This window comes from Musca autumnalis, unplaced genomic scaffold (genome assembly GCF_047663935.1).
Source record: "Musca autumnalis isolate F117 unplaced genomic scaffold, ASM4766393v1 scaffold_4, whole genome shotgun sequence".
Lineage (NCBI taxonomy): Eukaryota > Metazoa > Arthropoda > Insecta > Diptera > Muscidae > Musca > Musca autumnalis.
The window spans coordinates 59,464,443-59,479,110 of record NW_027411977.1 but is presented as its reverse complement, the minus strand read 5'-3'; the positions used below and the strand labels follow the sequence as shown (position 1 = coordinate 59,479,110).

The following is a 14,668-nucleotide window of genomic DNA, read 5'->3' as shown; positions in this document are numbered from 1 at the left end:
GCTTCAAACTTCTTTTGAAAAATCCACGCCTATTGTCCTCTTTGGACGCTTCTAAATCTTTTGAAATATTCAAGCCTATTGTCCTCTTTGGAGGCTTCACAAATCTTTTGAAATATCCACGCCTATTGTCCTCTTTGGACGCTTCAAACTTCTTTTGAAAAATCCACGCCTATTGTCCTCTTTGGACGCTTCAAACTTCTTTTGAAAAATCCACGCCTATTGTCCTCTTTGGACGCTTCAAACTTCTTTTGAAAAATCCACGCCTATTGTCCTCTTTGGACGCTTCAAACTTCTTTTGAAAAATCCACGCCTATTGTCCTCTTTGGACGCTTCAAACTTCTTTTGAAAAATCCACGCCTATTGTCCTCTTTGGACGCTTCAAACTTCTTTTGAAAAATCCACGCCTATTGTCCTCTTTGGAATCTTCAAACTTCTTTTGAAAAATCCACGCCTATTGTCCTCTTTGGACGCTTCAAACTTCTTTTGAAAAATCCACGCCTATTGTCCTCTTTGGACGCTTCAAACTTCTTTTGAAAAATCCACGCCTATTGTCCTCTTTGGACGCTTCAAACTTCTTTTGAAAAATCCACGCCTATTGTCCTCTTTGGACGCTTCAAACTTCTTTTGAAAAATCCACGCCTATTGTCCTCTTTGGACGCTTCAAACTTCTTTTGAAAAATCCACGCCTATTGTCCTCTTTGGACGCTTCAAACTTCTTTAGAAAAATCCACGCCTATTGGAGTCTTCAAACTCCTTTTGAAAAATCAACGCCTATTGTGCTCTTTGGACGCTTCAAAATTCTTTTGAAAAATCCACGCCTATTGTCCTATTTGGACACTTCAAAATTCTTTTGAAATATCCACGACTATTGTCGTCTATGGAGGCTTCAAAAATCTTTTGAAATATCCACGCCTATTGTTCTCTTTGGACGCTTCAAAATTCTTTTGAAAAATCCACGCCTATTGTCCTATTTGGACACTTCAAAATTCTTTTGAAATATCCACGACTATTGTCGTCTATGGAGGCTTCAAAAATCCTTTGAAATGTCCACGCCTATTGTCCTCTGTGGACGCTTCGAAATTCTTTTCAAAAATCCACGCCTACTGCCCTCTTTGGAAGCCTCAAAATTCTTTTGAAATATCCACGCCTATTGTCCTCTTTGGAGGCTTCAAAATTCCATTGAAAAATCCAAGCCTATTGGTCTCTTTGGAAGTTTCAAAAATCTTTTAAAAAATTCACGCCTATTGTCCTCTTTGGATGCTTTAAAAAATCTTTTAAAATCCACACCTAGTGTCCATTTATAATTGTGAGATCGTTTCACTTGAAAGTTTCTTCCAATACTTTATCCCTTTTTAAACACTGTTATGAGTTGTTTATCACTAACATTATTTCAACTTCGTTTTGTTTTCGGCTATTTTATTATTATGTGGTGGTATTCCCTCTCAGACGTACGCGTACTCGTCTCGTCATCGTCGTTCGTACCAACAATTAATCTTTTTCGGTTAAATTTTTTATTTTCTCGACAAAATGCCATTATGATTCATTCATAAAATGAGTTGTTACTGCTGCTGCTGCTCTCTGATGGTGTTTCAAAAATATTTAACCACCAACCAAATCAACCCAAAAGTGGCAATAACAACTCGAGATTAAACCACCACAAAGAAAGAGAAAGAAAAGCAAAGCAAACCTCAACAAAAATAAACAAATAGTTTAATTGTTGGTCAGTCAAATGGTTATAAGTAAGTGATCAGAGAGCGAGATACAATAAGTAATGGTCTGTCTTATCAACCACAAATAAGCAAATAATAATGAAAAAATATTACAAAACTTATATGAGAAATAATGTATTTTTAAAATGTGATACAATTGATTACAATGAAACTATAAGGTGGCAGGGCAATAACAATACGGTGAAGTGCTTACTGTCATCAACATGTTTTTGAGAGGGGCAGCTAGCAAGCAGCTACGGCCAAAAGAAGAAATGGTGTTTCTAATACAACACTACAATGTCCTCACTTCAATATCACGAATTCAAGAACATGGGCTCGTTTGTCCTCTTTTGGTCGCTTCTACAAATATTTAAAAAATCGAAGCCTATCGTCTTCCTTTGGTCGCTTCTACAAATCTTTACAAAACCCAAGCATATTGTCGTCTTTGGTCACTGTTAAAAATCTTTAAAAAATCTACGCCTACTGTCTTCCTTGTTCGCTGTTAAAAATCTTTAAAAAAATCTACTCATATCGTCCTCTTTGCTTGCTTCTAAAAATCTTCACAAATCCAAGCAAATTGGTCGCTTTTAAAAATATTTAATAAATCTACGCCTATTGTCCGCTTTGGAGGCTTCAAAATTCTTCTACAAAATCCACGGCTACTGCTCTCTTTGGAGGCTTCAAAATTCTTTTGAAAAATCCTCGCCAATTGTCCTCTTTGTCAAAATTCTCTTCAAGAATTGCATCAAGGGCTCGTTTGGAAGGAATGTGAACTATTGTCCTCTTTTGGTCGCTTCTACAAATATTTAAAAAATCGAAGCTTATTGTCTCCTTTGGTGTCTTCTACAAATCTTTAGAAAACCCAAGCATATTATCCTCTTTGGTCACTGTTAAAAATCTTTAAAAAAAATCGACGACTACTGTCTTCCTTGTTCGCTGTTAAAAATCTTTAAAAAAAATCTACTCCTATTGTCCTTTTTGCTTGCTTCTAAAAATCTTCACAAAATCAAAGCAAATTGGTCACTTTTAAAAATATTTAATAAATCTACACCTATTGTCCGCTTAGGTGGCTTCAAAATTCTTCTACAAAATCCACGCCTACTGCTCTCTTTGGAGGCTTCAAAATTCTTCTACAAAATCCACGCCTACTGCTCTCTTTGGAGGCTTCAAAATTCTCTTGAAATATCCACGCCTATTGTCCTCTTTGGAGGCTTCAAAATTCTCTTGAAATATCCACGCCTTCCAAAAATCTTTAAAAAATCTAGGCCTACTGTCTTCTTTGGTCGCTGTTAAAAATCTTTAAAAAATCTACTCCTATTGTCCTCTTTTGTTGCTTCTAAAAATCTTCACAAAATCGAAGCAAATTGGTCGCGTTTAAAATTATTTAATAAATCTATGCCGCTTTTGAGGCTTCAAAAGTCTTCTACAAAATCCACACCTATTGTCCTCGTTGGAAGCTTCAAAAATCTTTTGGAAATTCCACGCCTACTGCCCTCTTTGGAGGCTTCAAAACTATTTTGAAATACCTGCGCCTACTGCCCTCTTTGGAGGCTTCAAAATTCTCTTTGAAAAATCTTCGCCCATTTTCTCCCTTTGATCACTTCTAAAAATCTTTAAAAATACAAGTCAATGAGGTGCTTTAAAAATCTGCCCCTATTTCCTCCTTTGGTCACTTCTAAAAGTCTACGAATAATGTCCGCTTTGGTCACTTCTAAAAATCCTTAAAAATAAATCTAAGACTATCGTCCCTATTGGTCACTTCTGAAAAACTTTAGAAAAATAATGCCTATTGTGCTCTTTGGTCACTTCTAAAAATCTTTAAAAAATTGTCATCTTCGGTAACTTCTAAAAATCTAAGCTTATGGTCCTCTTTTGTCACTTCTAAAAATCTTTAAAAAATCTAAGATAATCGTCCCCTTTGGTCATTTCTAAAAATCAAGTCCTATTGTCCCCTTTGGTCTCTTCTAAAAATCTTTAAAAAAATCTAAGCCAATCGTTCCCTTTGGTCACTTCTAAAAATCTTTAAAAAAATCTAAGCCAATCGTCCCCTTTGGTCACTTCTAAAAATCTTTAAAAAATCTACGCCTATTGTCCCCTTTGGTCACTTCTAAAAATCTTTAAAAAATCAACGCCCATTGTCACCTTTGGTCACTTCTAAAAATCTACGCCTATTGTCCCCTTTGGTCACTTCTACAAAGATTTAGAAAATTAAGGCCTATTGTCCTCTTTGGTCACTTCTACAAATCTTTAAAAAATCTACTCCTATTGTCCTCTTCGGTAACTTCTAAAAATCTACGCATATGGACCTCTTTTGTCACTTCTAAAAATCTTTAAAAAATCTAAGCTAATCGTCCCCTTTGATCACTTCTAAAAATCTTTAAAAATCTAGGCCTATTGTCCCCTTTGGTCACTTCTAAAAATCTTTAATAATTTCCTCCTATTGTCCTCTTCGACTTGCCCACGAAAAACATATCGCTGTAAAAACGACCATGGGGTACATTGTGCTCAAAAATTTGAATATTATCCTCGAACAGACACTTAAACAACAATGGAAAGACATTTTACGATGTGTAAATCCGGATACTCAATTCGTAGGTCATCAGTTGTTGTTGTAGCAACGCAAATATGTGCATTAATCCAGATTCAAAAAATTCCGGCTGCGTCCATAAAAAATCAGAAGACAGGTGAGTGGGTTTAGCTAGATGGCTAAGCAAATATAGAGTGTCGTGTGGCCCCTGTCCTGTGTATCCCATTCACCCTATACATTTGAGCTGTATGTGCAACTGCATCAGTGTGAATTCTTTCCATGCCTCTCTGATAGGTTGGAGGTTCTCGTTTAAACCTTTGAACATCTCTGCAAATCATGAAGATCTCTCGTGTCTTACCTAGATGGGAAATACCTGTTCACCAGGTTGTGTCAAGTATGCTCTCGACGATGACATCCAAGCAGGTACTCCCTACATCGACAACATCTACATATTTGTGCTGATAACCCGTTAATATGTTTGCCTCCTCATACAGATGACCCACGGCTGAGATGAGGAGGCACAATGAAGCAGTTCTTCTGACAAGTTCGAATGTTGTTCCATCGCGTTAAATTTACATCCGCGGCGGACCACAGTGTCGCCGCAAAGCTTACCATCGATTAACCTACGGTGTTATATTTTGTCAACAAAGTTTCTTTATCTGCTCCCAAGGTTATATCAGGTATGCTCTCGGCAATGACAACCAAGCAGGTACCACTACTCCACAACATCGTGTTGTGCTGATGACCCGGTAATATGTTCGCCTCCTCGTACAGATAACCCACGGATGAGATGAGGAGGCACAACGATGCGGTTCTTCTGGCAAATTTGAATATTGCTCCATGGCGTTAAATTTATATTCGCGGACCACACTTTCCCTCAATGGCTTACCATAGATTGACCTACGGTGTTATATTTGGTCAACAAAGTTTCTTTAACTGCACCCAAGTGCTGCCGGCTTTGGACTTGAGAACATTTCACCTGATAGCTGTGGCATGCGCGGACAACGTGAACATACTGTCGAATGTGACCCATAGAATCTTGGTGTAGTAAGTGGTGAGAATCGTATTACCATCGAACAGGACATTCAACTCTGTGCTCATCTCCGCCGTCCATGTGTTGGAAAGGGTGAACGTAGATTTAGCGGCGACTGTGTGCATATTGCTTGTGTAGGAAATAGTGGTAATCAGCCATTCACAAATGACGCATACGATCTCTATGCCGTCTGAAGGGTGTGGAACTTTAGAATCGTAGAGGTAAGACTGACTACCACTCATACAGATGATTACCAAACGTTTCAAACAAGACTGGAAGGAAGTCTTCTCTATATCTTCGAACAGCTTGGCGTGGTTGACGGTATCGAATACCTTCGACAGATCAAGTGCCACCAACACTATCCTATTGTACGGCTTGTTATAGTTGAGTCCTCGACTAATATGTGTGGTGATGGCGGGCAGCACTGTTGTAGTGCTGCGTTGCTTACGGAACCCATGCATATGATTCGTAACTGTATAGCTTTTTCTGACGCTGGAGAGGAGTAAAGCCTTAAGAATTTTGGCTGAGCGCGTCAAAAGTAAAATCAGTATCTTCAATTTACCTCTACTGATACCCTTTAGTGTCTTTTGCCACTTTTCTGTACTTCGGGTTGCTAGCGGCAGGTTGTGAGCTTTGGTGAGATATTCAACTCCCGCTCCATCCCGCCGTTTCTGCATTATCATAAAGATTCCCGACGCTTTGGATAATTTGCAACATGATTCATTCTAAATTGTAGTGGGTGATTCCTCTTCAGCAGGAAGAAATATAATGCGACGTAGAACTCTTCGTCAGAAAAAACATGTTTTTAACTTTTGTGAGGGACGTACTCGAAGGTGTTGTCCAATGTAGACATTGTTGAAACATGATGTACATTTGCAAGAATTTTGAGCAAACTTTCGTCCAAATCAGATACTCAATTCGCAAGTCGTCATGCTCATCAGTCAGTTCAGTTGGTTTCGATAGAGTTTTTAGAGCTTTTAGGTCATTATATCAAAAAGAATCGAATTACCCGGAAAAATATAACCTTGTTATAGGACTGCGAGGCTAGCTAAGTGCAAGAAAGAAAATCAAAACGATCTTAGACAAGGCCCTAAACTTAACTTTTGCAAAAAATATTGAAATTTTGAGGTTACAGAAGAAATTGACCAATATAGTTCATATTCGGTCGGACCTGATTTATGTCTGTAAGAAAAATAACAATGTGCAAAGTTTGAATGTTTGGGAGCTATCGGACCCACCACTTTAGTGAAAATGTTAAACTTTTATGGGGAAAGAGTGGACAGACATGACCCATCTCAATCTAAATGTAGACAATATATTACAAGGTGCAAATTTTGTCCTATATCGGTTAATCCGCTATACAATTACATTGTGCAACATATTCAAGGTAATTTTGTGCAAATAACTTCTACTGTGGGTTTTATGAAAGTACAGACCCAATCGACAAAAACCGTATATTGGTTTTGTGTTGTAAGATTGGGTTTAGATTTTATGGCCTCATCTAAACATGGCTAAATAATGACTTTTTAGAGCAAATCGAGGCAATACGTATCTCTGAAACCAATACAAATCTTGTTTAAACCTCTGAAGCAAGCTTGTAGATAAGAACATGAAGAAAAGATTTCGAGAAATTTTCAGCTCGAAAAAATGCATTTGTTGCCTCAAATCTTACTTACTTACTTAGCTGGCCCATTACAGAACATTTGTTCCATAGGCCGAACTAAGAAAAGATCTCCATTCCTCTCTATTTGTTGCTTCGCACTCTGGAATACCGCGCCTTTTCATCTCATCATCCACTTGTTTGTGCCATCTATTCCTTGGCCTGCCAATTCTGCGTGCACCGTCAAGCGGTCCGTATTTATACGCCTTTTTAGCGGGTTCATCATCGCTCATTCTTATGATATGGCCTGGCCAACGCAATCGCTGCATCTCGATACGTTTAACAATATTGATGTCGTTGTATAGCAGATACAGCTCGTGGTTCATGCGACGTCGATATTCACCGTCAACGCAGATTGGTCCGTAGATCTTTTGAAGAATTTTCCTCTCAAACACACCAAGCACTGCCTTATCTGCTTGCGCAAGTACCCAGGCTTCGGAGCCATACATCAGCACGGGTAGTATCAGTGTTTTGTAGAGCGTTATTTTTGTTTGACGAGATTTGGCTTTGTTTTAAAACTGCTTACTTAAACCAAAGTAGCATCTGTTGGCCAATACAATTCTTCTTTTTATTTCACAACTGATGTTGTTTGTTGTGTTTACGGAGGTGCCGAGGTAGACGAAGTCTTTTAACAACATACAACATTGTGGTGAGTTTGAACATTGCTCTCACCACCGATCATCTTCTTTGTTTTAGCAATGAATTAACGCACACGATGTTTATCTAGAGAGGGATAGATAATCTCGTGTGTGTGCCCAACACAAACGCAGCGGTTGAATTTGTTGTTGCTGGTGAACACTGTATTATAGGAACCAACTTTCACAGTCGGTCCGAGCTCAATGGACGCATTGCGCGTCGAAACCATCAACTTGGTCTTCTCACCGTTTACCGCCAGACCCACTTTAGCCGATTCTCCTTCGACCTTCATAAAGGTATCAGTTACTTCTTTTACTGATCGGCCCATGATGTCTATATAATCAGCATAAGCAAGTAACATGTGACTATTGGTGTAGATTGTGCCATTTTTTTTTTTTTTTTGACGTTTGCCTCTCGTATAACCTTTTCCAGCAGGATGTTGAAGAGATCACACGAAAGGATATCTCCTTGTCTGAAACCTCTTTTGGTACCAAACTCTTCGGAGAGGTTCTTTCCTATTTTAACTGAGGACCTCGTGTCAGTTAAAGTCATTTTACAAAGCCGGATGAGCTTTGCGGGGATACCAAATTCAGACATGGCTTGGAATACCTTTGAACGCAGCGAGCTGTCGAAGGCTGCTTTATAATCGACAAAAAGGTGGCAGGTGTCGATCTGCATCTCTTGGGTCTTCTCCAGGATTTGCCGCAGGGTAAATATCTGGTCAATGGTGGAATTGCCAGGTCTAAAGCCACATTGGTATGGTCCAATTATCTCGTTGACCATTGGCTTTAGTCGTTCGCACAATATCCCTGACAGGATCTTGTAGGCAATAGGGAGGGAGACTTATGCCCCTATAGTTAGAGCATACAGTCTTATCTCCTTTCTTGTGGACGGGCACAGGATACTCAGGTTCCAATCGCCGGGTACTCGTTCTTCCTGCCAGATGGTGCTAACTAGCTGATGAATACAACTTATCAGCGTGTCGCCTCCGGTTTTGAACAGCTCGGCTGGTAACCCATCGGCTCCTGCTGCCTTATTATTCTTCAGCCGATTTATTGCTGTCTTTACCTCATCTTGGCTGGGCGGTATACATTCAATACCATCTTCTGGGATTGGGACTGTGGTATCTTCGTCGTCTTCGCTGCTATTGGATACCAACAGTTTTGAAAAATGTTCTTTCCATATCCTGAGTACACTATCTGTATCAGTTACCAAATTACGCATATGCCGCATTTTTCTCTTCGGTGGCAGCACGACACTCCTGATCATAACATGGATTCCTTAGTGGAGGTATCTGGTATCCAAGTATGGATTTTGCGGCTGTTTGCATGGAGCGGGCAATGCTTTGTCATTGCGCTGATATGTTATTGGGTTGAGGGGTGCTTTGATTAAGCAATTGGGCTAGTTGAGTGGAATATGCTGTGGCTATCTGTTGTGATTGCAGCTTACCGATGTCTTATTTTCGTGTTGTGTCTGTTCGTACTTTGTTTGCTATGTTTAAGCGGGTGCGTACCTTTTGCTGCAACAAGGTAGTGGTCCGAATCAATGTTAGCGCCTCGGAACGATCGTACGTCCAACACGCTCGATGAATGTCTTCCATCTATCACAACATGATCAATTTGATTTCTAGTTTTCTGATCTGGAGACAGCCAGGTGCCCTTATGAATATCGAGATGATTAAATCTGGTACTGCTAACTACCATGTTTTTTGCAGCTGCAAAGTCTATCAGCCTCATACCATTGTCAGATGTTTCACTGTTGAGGCTGAATTTCCCGACTGTTGGGCCAGAGATATTCTCCTTGCCAATTTTGGCATTAAAATCGCCTAGTATAATTTTAATGTCATGGACAGGGCAACGGCCATATGTTTCTTCTAAGCGCTCGTAAAATATATCTTTGGTCTGTTCATCCTTTTTTTAATATATCTAAAAATTCCTTTATTTCGCACCATATCCCCAAAACTAACATTTTACGCTAATTTTTTTTTTTTGAAAGAGATATTCGCTGGACTGACTGTGCAAATTTTTCCGAGTATTTGGTAAATATATGAGTAATGCATTGAAATCCCAATTATGAAAATGATCAGATTGTGTGAACATTGTTTGAAATATGTCTTGTAGAAGGTATGATATAAAATACAGCCTAAACAAGTAAAAAAGTATCAGTCGGCTTGGCCGACAGAGATATACCCTCAGCCTGTGTATATTGAACAATTTTTCCCAAAAAAACCCATGTATTTAGGGAATTTTGGGCGTTTGAACTGACAAAAAGGTTGATTAGGATTAGAGATCAAAAGTTTTGCGGAGGAGATACTAAAAAGAATGGATCTCCAGCCACTACATATGGTACCATAGGGGTTTTTTACAATTTCAGGGATGTTTGCTCAAGAAGTATGGACTTGCCCCTGAAACAACTTTTACCATCGCAATTGAGGCAGCGAAAGCAAGTTGCTTCAACAAAAATCAAAGTGATTCGAAAGCAGGTCTTAAAGTGAACATGTACCCGAAATTTTGTGTGGGAGGTACCGAATGGAGTGGACAAATATAGTCCATATTTGAACCTGATCTATATCTGGTAGATATATTAAGATGTGTAAAGTATGGTCCAATTCGGCCACTCTCTTCAAGAGTTATCGTACGCACAATTTTACCGAACATTTTTGAACTTTTGTGGGGGAGGTACCTGAAGGAGTGGACCGATATGGCTTATCTTCGAACTTTAACTATGTTTGGACAATATATTACTAAGACCAAACTTTGGACCGAATCGGCAGACCTGTTCGAGAGTTATTTTGCCCTCCAACCTCCTCACACGGTGTCATAGGGGTTTTTTGCAACTTTCAGGCTATTTTCTCAGGAAGTATGGACTTGCCCCTGATGAAACTTATACCGTCGTATATAGGGCAGTGAATACAAGTTGCTAAAGCAAAAATCAAAGCGATTCGAGAGATGGTCCTAAACTGAACTTTTCCATATTTTTGTGTGGGAGGTACCCGACGGAGTGGACCAATTGAGTCCATATTAAAACCTGATCTAAGTCTGGTACACGCTCCACGATGGGCAAAGTATGGACCATATCGGTTACTCCCTTCAAGAGTTATCGTGCGCACAAATTTTCCGAACATTTTCGAACTTTTGTGGGGGAGGTACCGGAAGGAGTGGACCGATATAGCTCATCTTCGAACTTAAACTAAGTTTGGGCAAAATATTACGAAAGCCAAAATTTGAACCGGATCGGTTCATCCGTTCGAGAGTTATCGTGCGCTCCAGCCAGCCAGACAGACAGACAGACGGACGGACATTGCTCAATCGACTCCAAATTGTCTGAAACACATTTCGTCCAAACATACTTGGGGTCTAAAACCATTATTTCGATGAGGCACATTTTGCCCGTATGAAAGTGTATATACCCTTCATAGCCTAAAGGCTGAGGGTATAATAACATGAAATAAGTATTTTAGAGTTCCAGAATGTTCTGTAGAATTGCTGAGCACATTGTTTAGAAATTTTTTTCGAAAGGTTACTTGGTTCATCTCCCAATAGTTTAGCTGCCACTGACCATAATTCCAAAAATTATGTAAACCTCGATATATTTTATTGATTTTGATGTGCTAGATGTCCCTCGTTGTTCCGTTTGACACATAAGTTCTTCTACATTAGGGCTATAATGTTGCTGAAGACCGCCAAGTAAAATTATTTTTAGTTTCTGAGATAAAGACCCGATAAGTGGAAAAATGTGTCGTTTTAGCCAGCTTTAGATGAAGCTATAAAATCTAAACCCGATCTAACAACACGAAACCCTATTACGGTTGTTGTAGCCTCAGTATGTACTTTCAGAAAATGCACCATGTGTTATCGTGCGCACCAGCGAGACAGACGGAAGGACAGAAACGGATTTCATTCAAACTTGGGGTCCAAAAAACCAAAATTTTGATGTGACACATTTTTGATTGTATAAAAGTGAATATAACCTCGTTAGCCTAAAGGCGGAGGGTATAAAATTCACACACATTGCACGGTGCTCTTGAAACAATTTTAAATGGAAGGTGCTTACACCTGGGAAGTTTTTGCTGATTCTGAAACTACAGTGTTCATAGATGAGAAAAATCGAAAAACAAAAAAATCGCCGGAGCGCTTTTTAAATAAACCGCGATTTAAGTTGACATTTTTAGGGGTTGTTTAGGTTTTCACGATTTTGCTTAGAAACCGCAAGTCCTATCAAAATGGGACTTAAGAAAATACTGTAGCTATGAAAATTCTCTACAAGATTGACCTCTGTGGTATTCTCGTCGGTTTTACCGTTTTTGAGATATAGAAGTTCAAATTGGGACAATTCATATTCAATTCAATTCTGTATCGCCCCCTTATAAAACAATGTCATGACTGCAAATTCCCAACTTAAACTTATATATCTAAAAAAATGGTACAACTTAGGATAAGTTACTTAAGCCAGTCTTGTAGAGAATATTCACAGCTTTAAGATTTTCTCAGGTCCCATATCGATAAAACTTACCGTATTCAAGCAAAATCGCGAAACCCAAACAAAAAAACCTAAAAATGTAAACTGATCTTCTTTATCTCAAAAATGGTACAGGCTGGGAACAAATGGTAAACGTCAATCCTGTAGAAATTTTTCACAGCTACAACATTTTCTTTAGCTCCATTTCGATTGGACTTGCGGTTTCCAAGCAAAATCGTGAAAACCTAAAATACACCTAAAAATGTGAATTTTGACCGCGATTTATTTAAAAATTCCTACAGCGATTTTTTCTAGTTTTTGGATTTTTCTCATCTGTGAACATTGCTGTTTCAGAATTCACAAAAACTTCCCCTGTGTAAGCTGTTTTCATCAAAAGTTAGTTAAGGCGAACCCTTCATGCCTTTGTTATATAAGGGGGCGATACAGAATTGAATTGAATTTGAATTGTCCCAATTTGAACTTCTATATCTCAAAAGCGGCAAAACCGACGAGAATACCATAGAGGTCAATCTTGTAGAGAATTTTCATAGCTACAATATTTTCTTAAATCCCATTTTGATGGGACTTGAGGTTTCTAAGCTAAATTGTGAAAACCGAAACAACCCCTAAAAATGTGAACTTAAATCGCGATTTATTTAAAAAGCGATCCGGCGATTTTTTTTTTGTTTTTCGATTTTTCTCATCTATGAACATTGTAGTTTCAGAATCCGCAAAAACTTCAAAGGTGTAAGCACCTTCCATTTAAAATTGTTTCAAGAGCACCGTGATTGTCCTCTTTGATTGCTTCATAAAAATGTTTAAAACAGAAACCTCTTTGTTTACTTCCTGAACAAATATTTAACAATTCAGGCATTTTATCGCTTTTTGTCTAAAAAAATCGCCCATTATTGTCCTCATTGGTCTGTTCCACAAATCTAAAAAAATCACGCTAATCACTACATTTTCCATTTCAAATTATTAATGATTTTTATCACAATATCAATTATATGTCACAATAATATATATCATAAAAAGCGTTATCAGCATTAAAGTTCTAACTAATCAAAAATATCAGTGTCACAAATACTACATTAGGAAGAAGCGATGTGATAATGTCAGGCATAGTATTTTTGGAAAATTATTTCAATATCTTAGGACTGGAACAACAACAGCAAAATAAGAAATAACTTATTCGAAAGCTCCAAGTTATTGTGGAAGAATATGCATGTGGGTGGTGTGGTGATCGATCACAAACATTTAGAAATTAATAAATTCTAGCAGTTGTCTTTTTTTTTTGGTAGCATTGCTAAACAACTTTACGGAAATTTTAAATAAAAAATACTACAATTGAAATTTTAAATAGGATTAAAGCACAAGAACACATATTTAATATTGACACAAAATATTTTTTTTTTTTTTGTAAAAAATAGATATTGTATTATTACTTACTTTTCATCATTCTCAAAGCTTTGAGTTCGTCTCAATATAACATCTGTTGTTTCTGTTGTGGTGGAATTTGATGTTGCTGTTGTTGTTTTATTAACATCAATAACATCAGGAACTTCTAAAGCAAAGAGAAAATTTATCAAGTTATTATTCAAAGATGAAATATTAGAATTTCCTGATTTCAAACTTACGATTTTTACTTGGACTGTCATTGCTGGTACGCACTCGAGCGACATTATTACGACGCCATGGCGCCTCATCATCTGTGGCGGGTTCAATTGTTTTCTGTACAGATGTTTTATCATCTAACGAAATAAAAAGAAGGATACGAATTAATTATTAATCAAATCCAAAGAAGAAGACAAACAAAATTTATTAAAAATTTTAAAACATCCATAAAGTTAAATATCCGATAATTCAATGTGTAAACAAGTTTAATTAGAAAATTACAAAAAAAATGGAAATGGATAAAGTTGATTTAAAAAGACGAACATTAATACAAATGTTATAAAGCAATCTATTAACACGAATAAAATCGCTAAACTGCTAAATACCCTTAGTCTGCTACGGTACAATACAATAATAGTAGTAGTGGACCCAAATGTACTATTCTTAAAAATGGTATTTTCTTAGGTGACAAAAGAAGTTTTGAAAGTTTCTAGTGTACATTTTATAGGAGTTTGCGGAATAGGTATTATAAAAAGTGGGCTTAATTATTGCACGGACTTGCCCAATAAACTCAATCTACACCAAACAAAAACAAACAAAAGTATTTTTGGGACATTCAGGTCACTTTTGAGAGAAGTTTCGAAAATAGAATTATAGCGTTGCAGCCAAGACTACAAAAACCCTTAGGGCCATTATTACATGTGTTCTTTTACTATCTGATGGATTTCAAAATGGAAAATAAACTAAATTGGAGGCATTAAAAATATAATTTTCACATTGAAAGATAATGATTTGAAGCTCCTCCTTGAAATTCAATAATCACTTTTAACTTTAAGTTAACCGGAACGCTATAAATCTGTGCGGTAAATCCAAACTATAACAAAAGAGGACTTATAATAATGGGGGTTAGTGTGTGGAAGTGTATGAAAGAGTGGCCCCAATAATGGGAAATTTCGGGGGTGTTTGAAAGAGTGGTCCCTATAATGGGACATTTTGGGACCCATATCTCAGAAAGTATGTTGTTGTTGTTG

The 14,668-nt window shown here is 37.7% G+C and overlaps 1 protein-coding gene across 47 annotated transcripts in view; it reads right to left on the bottom strand.

Annotated features, from left to right (window-relative positions):
* The window catches only part of Mbs (Myosin binding subunit), a 304,687-nt gene that overhangs the window by 154,255 nt on the left and 135,764 nt on the right, over window positions 1-14,668 (bottom strand). For 30 of the 47 annotated variants that reach the window (XM_073982167.1, XM_073982168.1, XM_073982189.1 and 27 more), the window contains exons 7-8: window positions 13,661-13,774; window positions 13,473-13,587 (exon numbers count right to left, since the gene is read on the bottom strand). In XM_073982167.1, the coding sequence (XP_073838268.1) occupies window positions 13,473-13,587; window positions 13,661-13,774 (229 nt within the window). The remainder of the gene's footprint in view (window positions 1-13,472; window positions 13,588-13,660; window positions 13,775-14,668) is intronic. The other 17 variants (XM_073982195.1, XM_073982204.1, XM_073982207.1 and 14 more) reach the window with 1 other exon arrangement.